The 13,813-nt window shown below is 66.5% G+C and overlaps 1 protein-coding gene across 1 annotated transcript; it reads right to left on the bottom strand.

Moving 5' to 3' along the window:
• Positions 1–949: 949 nt before the first annotated feature.
• Positions 950–13,634, bottom strand: ATP2B3 (ATPase plasma membrane Ca2+ transporting 3). The gene is made up of 10 exons (XM_067546930.1): positions 13,426–13,634; positions 13,099–13,278; positions 12,401–12,488; positions 12,121–12,227; positions 11,680–11,871; positions 11,035–11,248; positions 10,571–10,782; positions 9,986–10,093; positions 9,470–9,652; positions 950–1,808 (listed from the first exon to the last, which is right to left on the bottom strand). The coding sequence occupies exons 1-10, from the start codon at positions 13,594–13,596 to the stop codon at positions 1,497–1,499; spliced, it is 1,767 nt and encodes a 588-aa protein (XP_067403031.1). The 5' UTR covers positions 13,597–13,634; the 3' UTR covers positions 950–1,496.
• Positions 13,635–13,813: the final 179 nt, after the last annotated feature.

Genomic DNA, 13,813 nt, shown 5'->3' on the forward strand with positions numbered 1-13,813 from the left:
CTGAGGAAGGGAAGAAACCGGAAGAGCTTCCCCCTGCCCCTGCCGTGTGTGAGACGCTGACTCCAGGGGGTTAGCCCCAGCGAGGTTTACACGGCTGACAAGTGAACGGTAGATGTTGGGTTTGTAAAGTTTTTTTTTAAATATAGATCTATATATTCACCCCACCGCCCCGCGCTATCAATATATCTACAGTATTGACTGGAAACAAGCTGGATGGAGGGGAGGTGGGATTTCCTGGCTTCGCTCCCCCACTGCCGTCCCAGGCCATCTTCCTCAGGGAAACGAGCGGCTGGAACGGCGTGAGTTGGGCCCGCTGGCGGAAGAAACGTCCGTGGCGCGGGAGGCATGGCTTTTGAGAGCACGGCAGCTGGTGGTTGGAAGCAGGATTAGGTGTAGAAATGGTGAGGAAACCCGGGACCCCTGCTCCTGGAGATCCTGCCTCCCACGCGGGCGTCTGAGAAGGTTGTTCCAGAGGGGGACACTGAGGCAATGCAGGGTGTGGTAGGGACTTGCTCTGCCAGAGTCAGAACCCAGGCATCCTGGCTCCCAGCCCTCTGCTCTAACCACTAGCCCCCCACTCCCCTCCCAGAGTGGGGCTAGAACCCAGGCGTCCTGGCTGCCAGCTCGGGGGATCTGAGCGTCTGTCAGTAATGGCTACTGGCCAGCCCCTCAGCTGGTGTGACTTGGGTGGTGCCACTTGCTGCAAAGGGCAGCTGAGGGGCTGCTCCTGAGACCCCAAATTCTCCGGGGTGACTGAGGGCAGGTGCAGGCCTGGGTGCCTCGGGCGGGGCACAAGGTGTCACTTTGGGACCTGCATCGCATGCTTCCCGGGATGGCCCGGTCCTGCCCCCGCAGCAAACCGGGCCCCTGCCGGGCTCTCGCCTCTCCCCCAGCAGCGCCAGATGGAGCATGTCGCCGGGCAGGCGGCAGCTCACCATGCGGCTGTGCAGCACCCAGCCTGACAGGGGCCCGCTCTCACTGGGGGCTCTGGGCAGGGATGGGGCCCTGCTCCGTCAGGGGGTCCAGGCGGGGCCCAGGATGAGGGGGTCCCACTGACTGGGCCCTGCTCTCTCCCGGCACTGCCGCTGCCTCCCTTCCAACGCTCCTGCCGTGGTTCCCCGCCAAGCCCTGGTGGAGCCCGGCTCCAGCACCCAAAAAACCAGAGCGAACGCAGGAGATGGGCCTGGGGGGGCAGCGTGGGGGAGGGGCTGGCCTGCGCCGGTCACTCCCGTTAGCCAGTCCCTGGGTCGCGTGTAGCCATTGAGGCTGTAGACAGTGAAGTGGGCCAGGTCCTGCCCCGCCCGCAGCGGTGCCGGTGGTACCAAGTCTGCTGGGGCTGGGGGGCAGCGGCGCCTGGGGCTGGGTTCCCAAGAAATGGGAGCTGCTCCGGCCCATTCCCACTCCAACAAGCCCAAGGGGCTCAGGGCTGGCCCCCGCCAGCGCCACCGTCCTGCCCCGGGCTGTCCTGGCGGTGGGTCCCGGCGGGTCCCCGGGCGCTAGAGGGACGTTTCCATGCTGTGCAGCGGGCGGGCGGGGGCAGGCGTCGTGGTGCCGGCGGCGGAGGCCAGGGCCGGGTGGAGGCCGCGGTGGCTGGCGTTGTTGTTCTTGTTGGAGGGCGGCGGGGGGCTGGGGGGCCGGCGGGCCCCCTCGCTCTCCTCCACGTCGGTGTCGTCGATCAGGGGGATGTTGTGGGTGTGGTCGTTGAGCAGGAACTCCGGTGGGCTCATGAAGTCGTGGATCGAGGTCCTGGAGTCCGGCTTCTCCAGCCCTTCGTAGAGCGAGCTACGGAACGCTCTCACCACGCGCATCTGGGGGGGAAGGGGGTGAGTGCTCGGCTCAAAGCCTGGGCCAGGCTGCGGTAACACGGCTACGGGTCCCCCCAAGAGAACCCAGGCGTCCTGGCGCCCAGCCCTGCGCCTACAGCCTCTCTAGTGTGAGCTCTGGCCACCCCGTCAGTCACGCCACAGCTGCCTGGCTGCCTGTAGCTAGCCCCATACACCCCGTCCCTCTGTCCAGCCACCCCCACCCCCACCCCCTGGCCTCAGTAGCTACTATCCTACCCCACCCATCCCCTGCAGACCAGCGTTCCACCCCGCATCCAGCCCCCAGCACTTCCATTCCTGCCCCAGTGTGCCCCTGGGGCCCAGTCTCTGGCCCCTCCAGAATGCTCCTGGCAGGCCTGGTGCCCCCCTGCCCCCAACAGGGACCCAGAGCCAGCAGGGTGGGAGCTGGAGCAGCCGGCCCGGCACTGGCAGCCACGGGCTGGACCCTGGCAGCAGGGGGTGTGCGTGTGTGGAATGAGAGTCAAGCAAAGGAAGAAAACACAGCAAGGGAGGAACAGCAGAGCCTAAGGGCTGGGCGCAAGCTGCCCGGACGCCTGGCTTCTCTACGGCTCCCGGGCTGGGCTGGGCCGGGCGGGTGTGTGTTTAATGCCCCCCCCACCCATTGCAGGGTTCCCTCAACAGGCCTTTTATCCGCCCCCCTCTCCCAACCTGATAACAGGCCAGAACCCCCCACTGGGGTCAAGGACACCTTGCGGGGGGGTGCGGCTCACCTGCTCATGCACCCAGCATGCACCAGACCCAGGCTCCAGCATGGGGAGGGGGGAAGTGCAAAGACGTGGGCTTTGCACGCAGACCAGCGTTAGGGAGGCTGGTTTCGCTGACCCCCCCCGCCCATGGTAAGGGTGTGTGCACTACAAGACTGGGCGCCATGGCCCAGCTCTGCAGCTGGGACCTAGTGGGTGGGAGCAAGGGAGGGGCTGGGAGCCAGGATTCTCTGCGCAGCGCTGAGAGGGGAGTGGGGGCTAGGGGTTAGAGCAGGGAGGCAGGACTCCTGGGGTCCCCTTCCCTGCCTGTGCCCCATTCAACCTCCCTCTGCGTAATGGGGCGGGAGACGTCACTGATCCTGCTTTTGAGCCAGGCTGTGTCTGGCCTGCTGGGGGCCTGCACCCAGCCCCACCCCGGCCTGTCAACCCCACTGCCCCACAGCAGCCTGTCCGTGGGCGGGCGCACAGGCTAGCCAGCACAGCCCGAGGCCTCGCGTGCCCGCAAGCCATACGCCATGCCAAGCCAGCGCGACACCAAGCATACGTGGCGGCCCTGTGCGGGTGGGGCAGGAAGCAAGCTGCGGGCCGGGGGGGGGCCCTCCACCAGTGAGGGAAGCAGAACCGGCAGAGGGCGAGGGAGGCAGAGAGAGGAAAACACCTCGGTCTGGGCTGGCCGTGGGCGGCAGACCCGGCGCCAGGCATGCGAGGGTGCGGTAAACGTTCGAGTATTCACGCCCATTCTCACTGGCTCGTAACAGGGAGCGGGGGGGGGGGGCTCATGCCATCATCTGTGTGCCCATCCATGCCACGCTCACCCCTTGCCCCAGGAGGAAGCGAATGAAGAGACATGGAAAAATGACAGCAAAGTGGGACGGGTCAGCACCCGCCCCAGCCATCTGCTGGCACGGGCAGGATCAGGGCCCTGCGGAAGCAGCCTGTGGGGGGAGGCAAGAGGCAGAATGGAAAAAGGTGGGTGCAAAGGTGGAGGGTGGGATGTGGGGGGACCCTTCACTAGCCCCTCCAAAGTGTTTTCTGCCCCCCTCCCGCCTCCCCGGGACATCAGTGGGCCTTGGGCTGCTTGTGTGACCCTGGTGGCTCAGAGGGAGGCTGGTTTTGTGGTTTCAAGGCTCAGGACTCCTGGCGTCTACTCCCAGCTCTGTTAGCTGGGCTATGTTGCCTCAGTTTCCCCCTCTGTCCAGGCAGCCTGTGAGATCTTTGGGGCAGGGATGCTCACTGTGTGCACACAGCGCCCCCCAGCATGACGGGGGAGCTCCGATCTCTCGTGGGGCCCTGTGGTGGCCCCCCCCCAATGGGGGCCCTGATCTGGGTTGGGGGGGGTGTGTCCATGCAGCACCCGGTGCAATGGGGGGTGGGGGGCCCATCTCAATAACCGGGCGCTCCCTCGGCAGGACGGCATTGCTTGCCGTTTGACGGGTGGACAAGGGCCAGGAGAGAGGCACGTTACCCCATCTGTGGCAGAGCCGGGATCAGACGAACCCAGGCGTCCTGAGCCGGGCACAGCCGCTGCCTGCCAGGGCCTCCTGTCGGGCCGTTGTGTCAAGCTGCCTTGAAAAATTCAGAGCCCCCCCCCGACGGCTGCGCCGGGGCGATCGGTGCACAGCACCCCCAGAGTGCAATTGAGGGGGGCAGCTCAGGGCCTCCCCCATTTGCCCTGTAGTACTTGCAGGAGCCAGGGAGCCCGGGGCTCGGTCTCAGCCTGCGCGAGCAGCCCGGGCTCTGGAGCAGGAAGCGAAATCAAGGCTGAGTGGGGCCGGGGGTGAGGAGGAGGATGGGGTGCAATTGAAAGACCCCCCCCACTTGAAAAGCACGAGAGGCTCGCGCCTCACAGCCGCTGAAAAGGGGGGAGATGTGAGGTTGGTGCGGGGAGTGGGGGGGACAGTGGGGGAGGCTGGGCTCAGTTCAAGCAGCGGTTTGGGCTCGGGGGGGGCGTCGGGGGGAAGCAGGGGCGGGGCGTGGGGGTGATTGTGCAGGGCTGGGGTCTTTGCACACTGCTGCAGCGCAGCAACTTTCCCGGCTGTGCGTGAGTGGGGGGCCTGCTCACAGGGGGGCGCGTTTGCACATCACCCCCCCATGCCGCTCGGCCAGGCCCAGCTGCCTGGATTCCCACACACCCCCACGGCCACATCCCTGTCTTGGGAGGAGCTGCGGCTCCAGGCGCGTGAAGGCCAGAGATGCAGACTCTGGCACGGGGGGGGCAGCTCCCTTCCCCGCCCCCCCGGATCTGGAGTTTCCCTGCCTGGGGAGCGGAGCCACAACCCTGTTCAGACGTGGAGCTCTCGCGGGCGGAGCTGTGTCTCGCCAGGGGTCTGGGGGGCGCCAGTGGGGCAGTGCAAGGCCAGGTGTGACGGCCCCCCTCACGCTAGGCGCTGCACACTTCCCTCGCGGGAGTCTCTGCCGGGCCAGCCCCAGTCCCCCAGGCGTGGCTGCAGCTGGACCCCGCTGTCAGTTACGAGTGGCCGGGGCTGAAACGGATACTGCGTTGACACCAAGGTGGGCAGAGAGAAATGGCTGCCACCGTCCTTCCCTGAACCCAGCCCCCTATACTCAGGAGGGGCCAGGGCGGGGTTCAGACCGCTTTCAAATCGCTCCCGAAATGCCCACGCCAGGCCCCCGGCCGCTGCTCGGCTCCTAAAAGAAACACAGCCGTCGTCAGGAAGCGGCGGGCGCTGAGAGGGGCGGTGGGGCAGGCGGGAGTTGCCGGGGCAGGGTGTGGGTGAGGCGAGCCAGACACAGGCTGTGTGGAGAGAAACCAGCGAGGGAGCGAGAGCGAAATAGCGACAGCGAAAGGTGGGCCGGGCTCATACTCGAAGGCTTACCCTGCGGGGAGGGAGCACCGCAAACACGAGAACACCGCAGCAGAGGAGGAGAAGGCACGAGAGTCCGGCCTGCCCGGCCCGCGCACCCCACAGCCCCCGCACTTGGACGGCAGGTGGCTTTGCCACCCGGGACGCCGGGTCCCACCCTGGGGCGGGGCAGGCCAGCCCTGGGCACCGGGACAGCCCTGGGCACCGCTTACCTCCCTGGGCTAGGCAGGGCGCCAGGCGCTCCTTGGAGGAGGAGAAAGAAAGTTTGTCAGGGAAGGAAGCACCCCAGATTTTGAGGGGGGGCTGAGCTGCCCTCACAGCGTCCTGCCTGCCCGCGTCGCAGAGGAAAGGCCTGGCCAGCGCCCCCCACGTTATCCCTGCCCCCATCAGGGCTGAGTGCATCCCCTGGCTAAGCGCGGGGAGCTCTAACCCACCCATGTGCCAATAGTCCATCGATACGCTTGGCTCACGTGAAGGGAGTCACTCCAGATTCATGCTGGATCAGATTCGGATTCCTCTGGTCACTTACAGGTGGGAAATGGAGCCTGTAGGGGTCAGCCAGCGGCCAGGGCGGCACAGAGGTCTCTGACCTCCCACTCCCAAAGGGGCATGCAGACAGAAACACGGACAGGAGGACGCGGAGAGGGCACAGGCTGGCACGGCCCCGGCAGCACAGAGGAGGGAGCCAACCAAGGGGCACGGGGAGGGGCTGAATTCATCAGCTAAAGGCGAAAGAGAGAAAGCGACCATATGGCTTTAGGAAACAGAAATCCGGCTCGCCTGCGACCGGCCAGAGAGCAGCGAGAGAACTGGAAAAAACAGACAGGCGGGCGCGGGGCAGCGGGCGCAGGGAGCCGGGACCGGCCGTCTTTGTTCAAAGCACACAAGCAGTAAGAGCAAACCGTGACTCACTCCCGATGGCGGCGGCTGCGGGATTGCCAGCGGAGGGAATAAGGTGAGTAGGGGTAGAAAGATTGGTTACTTCGTGCAGCTGGCTGAGGACCGAGGAGCGGCGCCGCACGGCCCCCTGAAAGGAGCCGCTTCTCTTGAAGGTGCTAACTACTTCCATCTACGAGAGAGAAAATGAGACACACACACGCCCGCCGCCCGCCCGCCCGCCTACCGCCCGCCCGCGGCTGGCAGGGAGCGTCGGGGAGGGGGCGGGGGCGCAGAGCGGGGGGCTTTTGAAACGGCGCGCACGCCGGCGCCTGGGTCGCAGCTCGCAGGTGGGGTGGAGAATCGCGTGGGAACGGTCCCCGGACACAGGCAGGGGCCGCAGGAGAAGCGGCTCCGTTTGCAAGCCATGCTCATGGTTTTGGGGGCTCCCCCCAGGCAACATCTGGAGCTGGATAAATGGGGGGCTGCTGGGGAGCGGGTCGGGTGCTCCGGTGACAGTGGCTGGCTTTGCTGGGATCCCGTCTGTCTAGGGGAGGCATCTCTGGGCCCACCTGGTCTGACCGCCCGGCGAGCCCGGCCCTGAGGAGTTCCCGCCCGGCGGGAGCAGAGCGGAGCCCGTGAAGGAGAATCCAGCCTGGCCATGGGGACGTCGTCCCGGGGCTGGTTCCCCTCGCAGCTCAAATCCGGCCCCCCTTCTAGCCTGGGAAAGTCCTTCGGCCGCGCCATCACGGCGCCTCTGCTGGGATCGAGCCACCCAGCCCCTGTCATGCTCCTCGTGCCTCTGCTCTGACCCTTGTCTTTGTCCCCGTCCCGCCCAAGCTGAGCCCCCCAGGCCTGGCCATGGGATTCAGCAGCCTCACACCGAGTCAGATCCAGAGGGAAAATCACCTCTCTGCTCCTGTTTACACCCACAGGCTCTCGTCAACCCTGGGCCCGGCGTCGCACTGGCAGCTCACGTCCAGCTGATCCCCCCACCCCGTCCTTCCCGGCTCCCGGCGTCCCCCGGATTGGGCTGGGAGTGGCTGCGCCCTGCCACGCTTTCAGCTCAAGACCTCTCACCGCTTCCTTAAATCAACCTCAGCTAAACCAGACTGAGCGCGTCCACACGGAGCGCAACTAAATCAGTTTAAGTCCATCCCTCAGGGGGCTTGATACCAGCTGGGGCTGGGGACCAGGACGCCTGGGTTCTCTCCCTGGCTCTGGGAGGGGAGTGGGGGCTCGTGGTTAGAGCGGGGGTGGGGGCTGGGAACGGGTCAGCCAGGTCTGTCCCTCCCGTTACGAAAGGGAAGGAAATGGGTTACAATCCGCCGCGTCCCGGTACAGCGCCGCCGAGAGCTGCAATCAAAACGCAGGTTAATAACCGCTGTCCTCCGGCGAGAGGGAAGGAATGGCCCATCTAGCGCGGCGTCCTGCCTCTCTGCTGCCGGGTGCCCTGGTACCAGCCCTGTGGAGCCATTTCTTCTGACCCCCCGTGATGGTGGCGCTTGGTTTGTGCCCAGGACCGGCTTCAATCCCTCCCCAGCTCTAGGTCGTGCTTTAGACCACCCCAGAGCTGGGCGCAAAAGGGGAGGCTGGGCTTGTCCCCTCTCCGCGGAACATTCCCATGGACTTTCCCCCATTTCCCACAACATTTTCATAGGAAAATATCTACTTTTCCTATGGAAAAAAAAAAGATTATTGGCCAAAAATAATTTTTCCAGCCCCTAAATAAAAACCGGTTCAGTCTGATGGGTGAACACTGGGTAATTCCAGCTGTAAACAGTAGTTTTAGGCTGAGACTCCGATATTTTGGGCTGAAAGCTGTGGTTTTGGCCAAAAACCGTATTTTTGCCTGAAAATCCCCCCAAAAGAGTAGTTTTGGCTGAAAACTGGATACTTTGAACCAAAAACGGCATTTTTTGACTGAAAACCAATTCCCAAATTTGCCCCAAACCAGAACGTTTTTGACCAAACCCCACATATTTTGGCCCCAAACTGTATTTTTGACTGAAAACAGCTAAAAAAACCCAAACAAACCAAAAAAACAAACCAAAGAATATTTCTGGCCCCAAACTTTGTAAACCTGGCTTCAAACCACCTTGTTTCGCTCCGGGATTGAGTCTATTTGGCCCAAAATCTGAACGTTTTCAGGCCAACACTTTGTTTTCTCCAGCCACCAACGACTGCAGGTTTTCAGCTGAACACCGAAACGTGTCGCTACAACCTGGAGGGTCCCCCAATAAAATCCCCATTTTGTAGCCAGGGATGGTGGAATTGGCGTCGGTTTCCCTCCGCTCCCGCATTTCTGATCGCGTCCGCCAAGCTCCTGCCTGGGGAATTGCTCAGCATCCAGATACAGATGCCCGGGGACGGCCCCGTGACAAATCGCCCCCCTCAGAACCAGCACCGTAGAGTGAGCCACAGTGAACCCGGCTCCCTTCCCAGATCCCGCAGGGGAAAATCCCTTCAATAACCTTAACTCTGCCCACTCCCCGTCCTGCAGCGCACGCCCCACTCCTCTGGGGGTCACAGATGCATGACAGTGATCAGTGGGGCTATGTGGGGTTTGAGCCAACCCCAGGCTCGGGAGGAGGCCATGCAGGGGGCAAATTTAAGGTTGGGGGCAGGGGAAATTGGGGCTCAAGGTGGCGGGGGGGAAATCACATCTCCCACCGGGTGCTCATTCAGCTACAGGGCCAGGGCTGAAATCCAGCCCCTAGGTATAAAGTCCGCGCAGCGCCCTGCTCGTAGCCGCTTTGAAACAGAAGTAAAGGGCGGCTGGAGGTACCTCTCGGGGAAGAGGGGGGCGAAGGAAAGCCCAGCCAGGCCTGATCTGCAGAGAGCCGCCCTGGCCGATGGGGCTGCCCCACCCATGGCAGGGAGGTGCCGACGCCGACGCCCAGCGTCCGCGCCCGTAACCACTTCAGGCTCAGAGCCCGCCGGGGCAGGCTATGAAGGGCTGGGTGTCACAAGAAGCCCAATTCTGCTGTCCTGAGTGGCTTCGCCTGGGATAGCAGCGAAGGTGCCCGTCTAGCCCGGCCTCAGGCCTGCCGCCCCAGATCGGACCCGGGAGGTCTGGGTGCCTGCTGGCGTGGGTGGGAGGTGGGAGGCAGGAACAGCAGGGCCACGGGATCCCCGGCTCGGGTGAGGGGATTCCTGGCCAGGCACAGGAGCGGGACGGCGGGGTGGGGGGAGGCGGGGTGCGACGCCCGGGCCCTACCTGGGTCTGGATGCGGTTGAGGCCACGAAACCAGAGGATCTGGCCGCGGCGCAGCTCCCGCTCGGCGTGATCGATCTCCTCCTCGTCCTCCGCCAGCTCCTCGTCCAGCATCTCCTGCGCGCCCGGCCCGTGCCCCGCCTCCTTCAGACACGGCAGGTGGCTGGTGGGAATGGTGGCGATCAGCTGGGGGAGCAGAGAAGGGGTTAAACCCAGCCCAGGCGCCCACACGTCACTGAGCCCCTGCCCTGCCCTGCCCCCCCACCGCCCCAGAGTCCCAGCCCCTCCTCTGCTCTGACCCACTAGACCCCCCGCCCCTCCCAGAACCAGGGAGGAACCCAGGAGTCCGGGCTCCAACCCCCGCATCCAGCCAATCCTGGCTGTGTGAGCCAGGCACGCTGAGCGCCCCCATTTAAAGGCAGGCTGACGGGGGTCACGGAGAAGCGGGTGCCCTGACGCATGAGCTGGGACGCCTGGGTCCCCCCCGGCTCTGGGCGGGGGCGGGCGGGGGCTGCTCACCTGTCCCCAGACGAGCTCTCCCACGCCCACGAAGAGGCACCAGAGCCACTGCTGGGCGTTGAGCGGGGAGCAGCTGAACGGCTTCCCTCCGAACTGCACGATGACGATCTGCAGGGGAGAGACGGGCTGAGCCACGGCGCCTGCCGGGCCTGGGCTGGGAGCCGGCGGGACGGGCTGTGGGCAGGGCTGGGCAGCGCCCGGCGCAATGGGGCCCCCCCGGATCCAGGCAGTGCCCGGCGCAATGGGGCCCCCCTTGGTCTGGGGGGGGGGTCTGGGCCACGCCCAGCAGCCGGGGATCCCACCCCAGTCTGGGGGGGTCTGGGCAGTGCCTGGCGCGACGGGGCTCCCCTCGGTCGGGGGTTGGGCAGTGCCTGGCGCGACGGGGCTCCCCTCGGTCGGGGGTTGGGCAGTGCCTGGCGCCACGGGGCTCCCCTCGGTCGGGGGTTGGGCAGTGCCTGGCGCCACGGGGCTCCCCTCGGTCGGGGGTTGGGCAGTGCCTGGCGCCACGGGGCTCCCCTCGGTCGGGGGTTGGGCAGTGCCTGGCGCCACGGGGCTCCCCTCGGTCGGGCTCTGCCCCCCAGGCACCTGGATGGCGAAGGTGCCGAGCACGATGGAGCAGAAGATGGGGTTCCCGAAGACGCCCTCGAAGACGTTGCGCTCGCCGTGGATCTTGCGGGCGTTGAGCTCGTTGAAGAGCTGCATCATGACGAAGGTGTTGAAGATGATGGTGTAGTGCTCGGACGGGGGCGAGTGCAGGGGGGCGTTCCGCCCGCTGTCGATGTCGAAGAAAACCTCCCCTGGCGCAGGACGGGACAGGACGGGGCGTCATGGACGGACACCGAGACTCCTGCCTCCCCGTCACCCCAGCACAGACCCCCCCGAGGGGCCCATCTAGCCCGGCCTCCCGCCTTCCCCGAGGGGCCCATCTAGCCCGGCCTCCCGCCTCCCACCCCGCAGTCGCACCCTGGCTCAGTATCTGGGCCCCCCACCCTGCTCCCTACAGCCCGACTCGGAGCAGGGGCCCATCTAGCCCGGCGTCGGGGTCCTACCGGCAAAGAGCAGGGCGAAGATGACGGTCAGCTGGTAGACGGCGTGGCCCAGGATGTTCTTCATCATGGTGCGGGAGATGAGCGGCTTGTTGCGGCCGTAGGGCTTGCGGAGCAGCAGCGCCTCAGTGGGGGCCTCGGTGGCCAGGGCCAGGGAGGCGAACGTGTCCATGATGAGATTGACCCACAGCATCTGCACCGCCTTGAGCGGGGAGTCCTGGGGCCCACGGAGCCGGGGGGCGGGTCAGCGCAGGGGCGAGCCCCAGCCCCCCCGCCGCGTCCCCCCAGCCTGCCCTGCCCCACACCCTGCCGTGCCCCCCAGCCCGCCCCAGCCCCCCCACCGCGTCCCCCCCGCCTGCCCTGCCCCACACCCTGCCATGCCCCCCCGCCTGCCCTGCCCCACACCCTGCCATGCCCCCCAGCCCGCCCCAGCCCCCTCACCGCGTCCCCCCCGCCCGCCCTGCCCCACACCCTGCCATGCCCCCCCGCCTGCCCTGCCCCAGCCCGCCCTGGCCCCCCCGCCTGCCCCAGCCCCCCCACCGCACCCCCCCCCGCCCGCCCTGGCCCCCCCACCGCACCCCACCCCGCCCGCCCTGGCCCCCCCACCGCACCCCACCCCGCCCGCCCCGGCCCCCGCGCCCGCCCCACCTGCGTGATGCAGGCGCCGGTGAAGGCCACCACCACGGCCACCACGTTGACCGTCAGCTGGAACTGCAGGAACTTGGAGATGGAGTCGTACACGTTGCGGCCCCACATCACGGCCTTGACGATGCTGGAGAAGTTGTCGTCCGTCAGGATGATGTCCGAGGCCTCCTTGGCCACGTCCGTCCCCGCGATGCCCTGGGGGTGGCAGGGGGGGTCACCCTGGGCAGCGGCTCAGGCCCCCCAGGCAAGGGCAGGGCCCAGGGACCATGGGAGTTCACCCCCCCCCACCCTGCAGGGAGGGATGGATGGACAGACAAGCGGGCGTACGGAGGAAGTGACTGACGGACGGATGGGGGGGCCCTGGGGTGTCGGGATCCGGGGGGGCTGAGGGAGGGTGGGACCGGGGGATTGGGGGGGGCAGGGGGTCGCTGGCGGGGGGCTCACCATGGCGAAGCCCACATCGGCTTTCTTGAGCGCCGGCCCGTCATTCGTCCCGTCCCCCGTCACAGCCACCACCTGCCGCTGCTCCCCGATGCTGCTGTCAATGATGCCTGCCGGAGGGGGGGGTTTCAGCTGGGCAGCGGGGCCCCCCCACGACCCACCCATCACCCCCGCCCTCACTCCCTCACAGCCCTCCCCCCACAGCCCAACACCCCCCACTGGCTTACTCCCCCGCCTCCCCCTCCCCCCAGTCTGCCTCCCCCGCCCGGGGGGGGGTCGCTACCTTTCACCAGGGTGTGTTTGTCGGTGGGGGACGATCGCGCCAGGACCCTCAGCTTGGGCCAGATCTTATCCAGTCGCTCCTGCTCGATCTGCGGGGGGGGCAGGGGGGGAGGCATAGCTGGAGACAGTGGCTTGAGTTGGCCCCCCCCAGAGTCAGCCCCTGGTCTGGGACAACCCTCCAGCCCCAAAGCATGACCCCTCCCTCATTGGAGCTAGAGCAGCGGCAGTAGTAGGGCCGTTATCCCGTGGGGAAGGGCTGGGCCGGCAGCAGCAGTAGGGCTGTTATCCCCCTGGGGAAAGGCCGGGCTGGCGGCAGCAGTAGGGCTGTTATCCCCGCGGGGAAGGGCCAGGCCGGTGGCAGTAGTAGGGCTGTTATCCCCGCAGGGAAGGACCAGGCCGGCGGCAGCAGTAGGGCTGTTATCCCCGCGGGGAAGGGCCAGGCCGGCAGCGGTAGTAGGGCCGTTATCCCCGCGGGGAAGGGCCGGGCCGGCAGTGGTAGTAGGGCTGTTATCCCTGCAGGGAAGGACCAGGCCGGCAGCAGTAGTAGGGCCGTTATCCCCCTGGGGAAAGGCCGGGCTGGCGGCAGCAGTAGGGCTGTTATCCCCCTGGGGAAGGACCAGGCCGGCGGCGGCAGTAGGGCTGTTATCCCCCTGGGGAAGGACCAGGCCGGCGGCGGCAGTAGGGCTGTTATCCCCCTACCTCTCCCTTCTCGTTGCGGATGCGCCGGTTGAACTCCTTCCCTTCCAGGCACAGGAAGTCGTCCCCGGGCTGGAGGATGCCGCACTTGGTGGCGATGGCGCGGGCCGTGTTGATGTTGTCGCCTGTCACCATGCGCACGGTGATGCCCGCCTGCTGGCATTTGCGGATGGCCTCGGGGACCTGCATGGCAGTGGGAGGGGTGGAGCCCAGGGTTCCTGACACCTCTCGGATCCCCGGCCCTGCTAGACCCGGAGAGAACCCAGGCGTCCCGGCTCCCAGCCCCCCCCCCACTCTCCCCACTAGCCCGCGCTGCCCAGCCGCTGGTACCTCGGGCCGGACGGGGTCCTCGATGCCGACCACGGCGATGCAGGTCAGCTCGTCCACGATCTCGTTCTCATTCTCCCAGTTGGGCTCCGGGCCGGCGGCGAAGTCCCGGAAGGCCAGGCAGATGGTGCGCAGCCCCTCGCAGGCCATGGGCTCAATCACCTTCTTCACCATCTCGTCCCGGTCCCGCGGGCGGAAGCTGCGCAGTTCCCCGCTGCTGCTCAGGATGTTGGAGCACCTGGGAGGGGACACGGCAGCTCAGAGCAGGCGCCCGGCACACGAGCTTGGCCACGCTGGCTCAGAGCAATGGGCCTGTCTTCCCCGGGCCAGCGGCCACCAAGTGATCCACCGCGTTGCCCCTTCCCAGACCCGTCCTGCATGGGCTTAGCGA

This window comes from Emydura macquarii, unplaced genomic scaffold (genome assembly GCF_026122565.2).
Source record: "Emydura macquarii macquarii isolate MOO-44397 ecotype Brisbane River unplaced genomic scaffold, CSIRO-AGI_Emac_v2 contig_1203, whole genome shotgun sequence".
NCBI lineage: Eukaryota > Metazoa > Chordata > Testudines > Chelidae > Emydura > Emydura macquarii.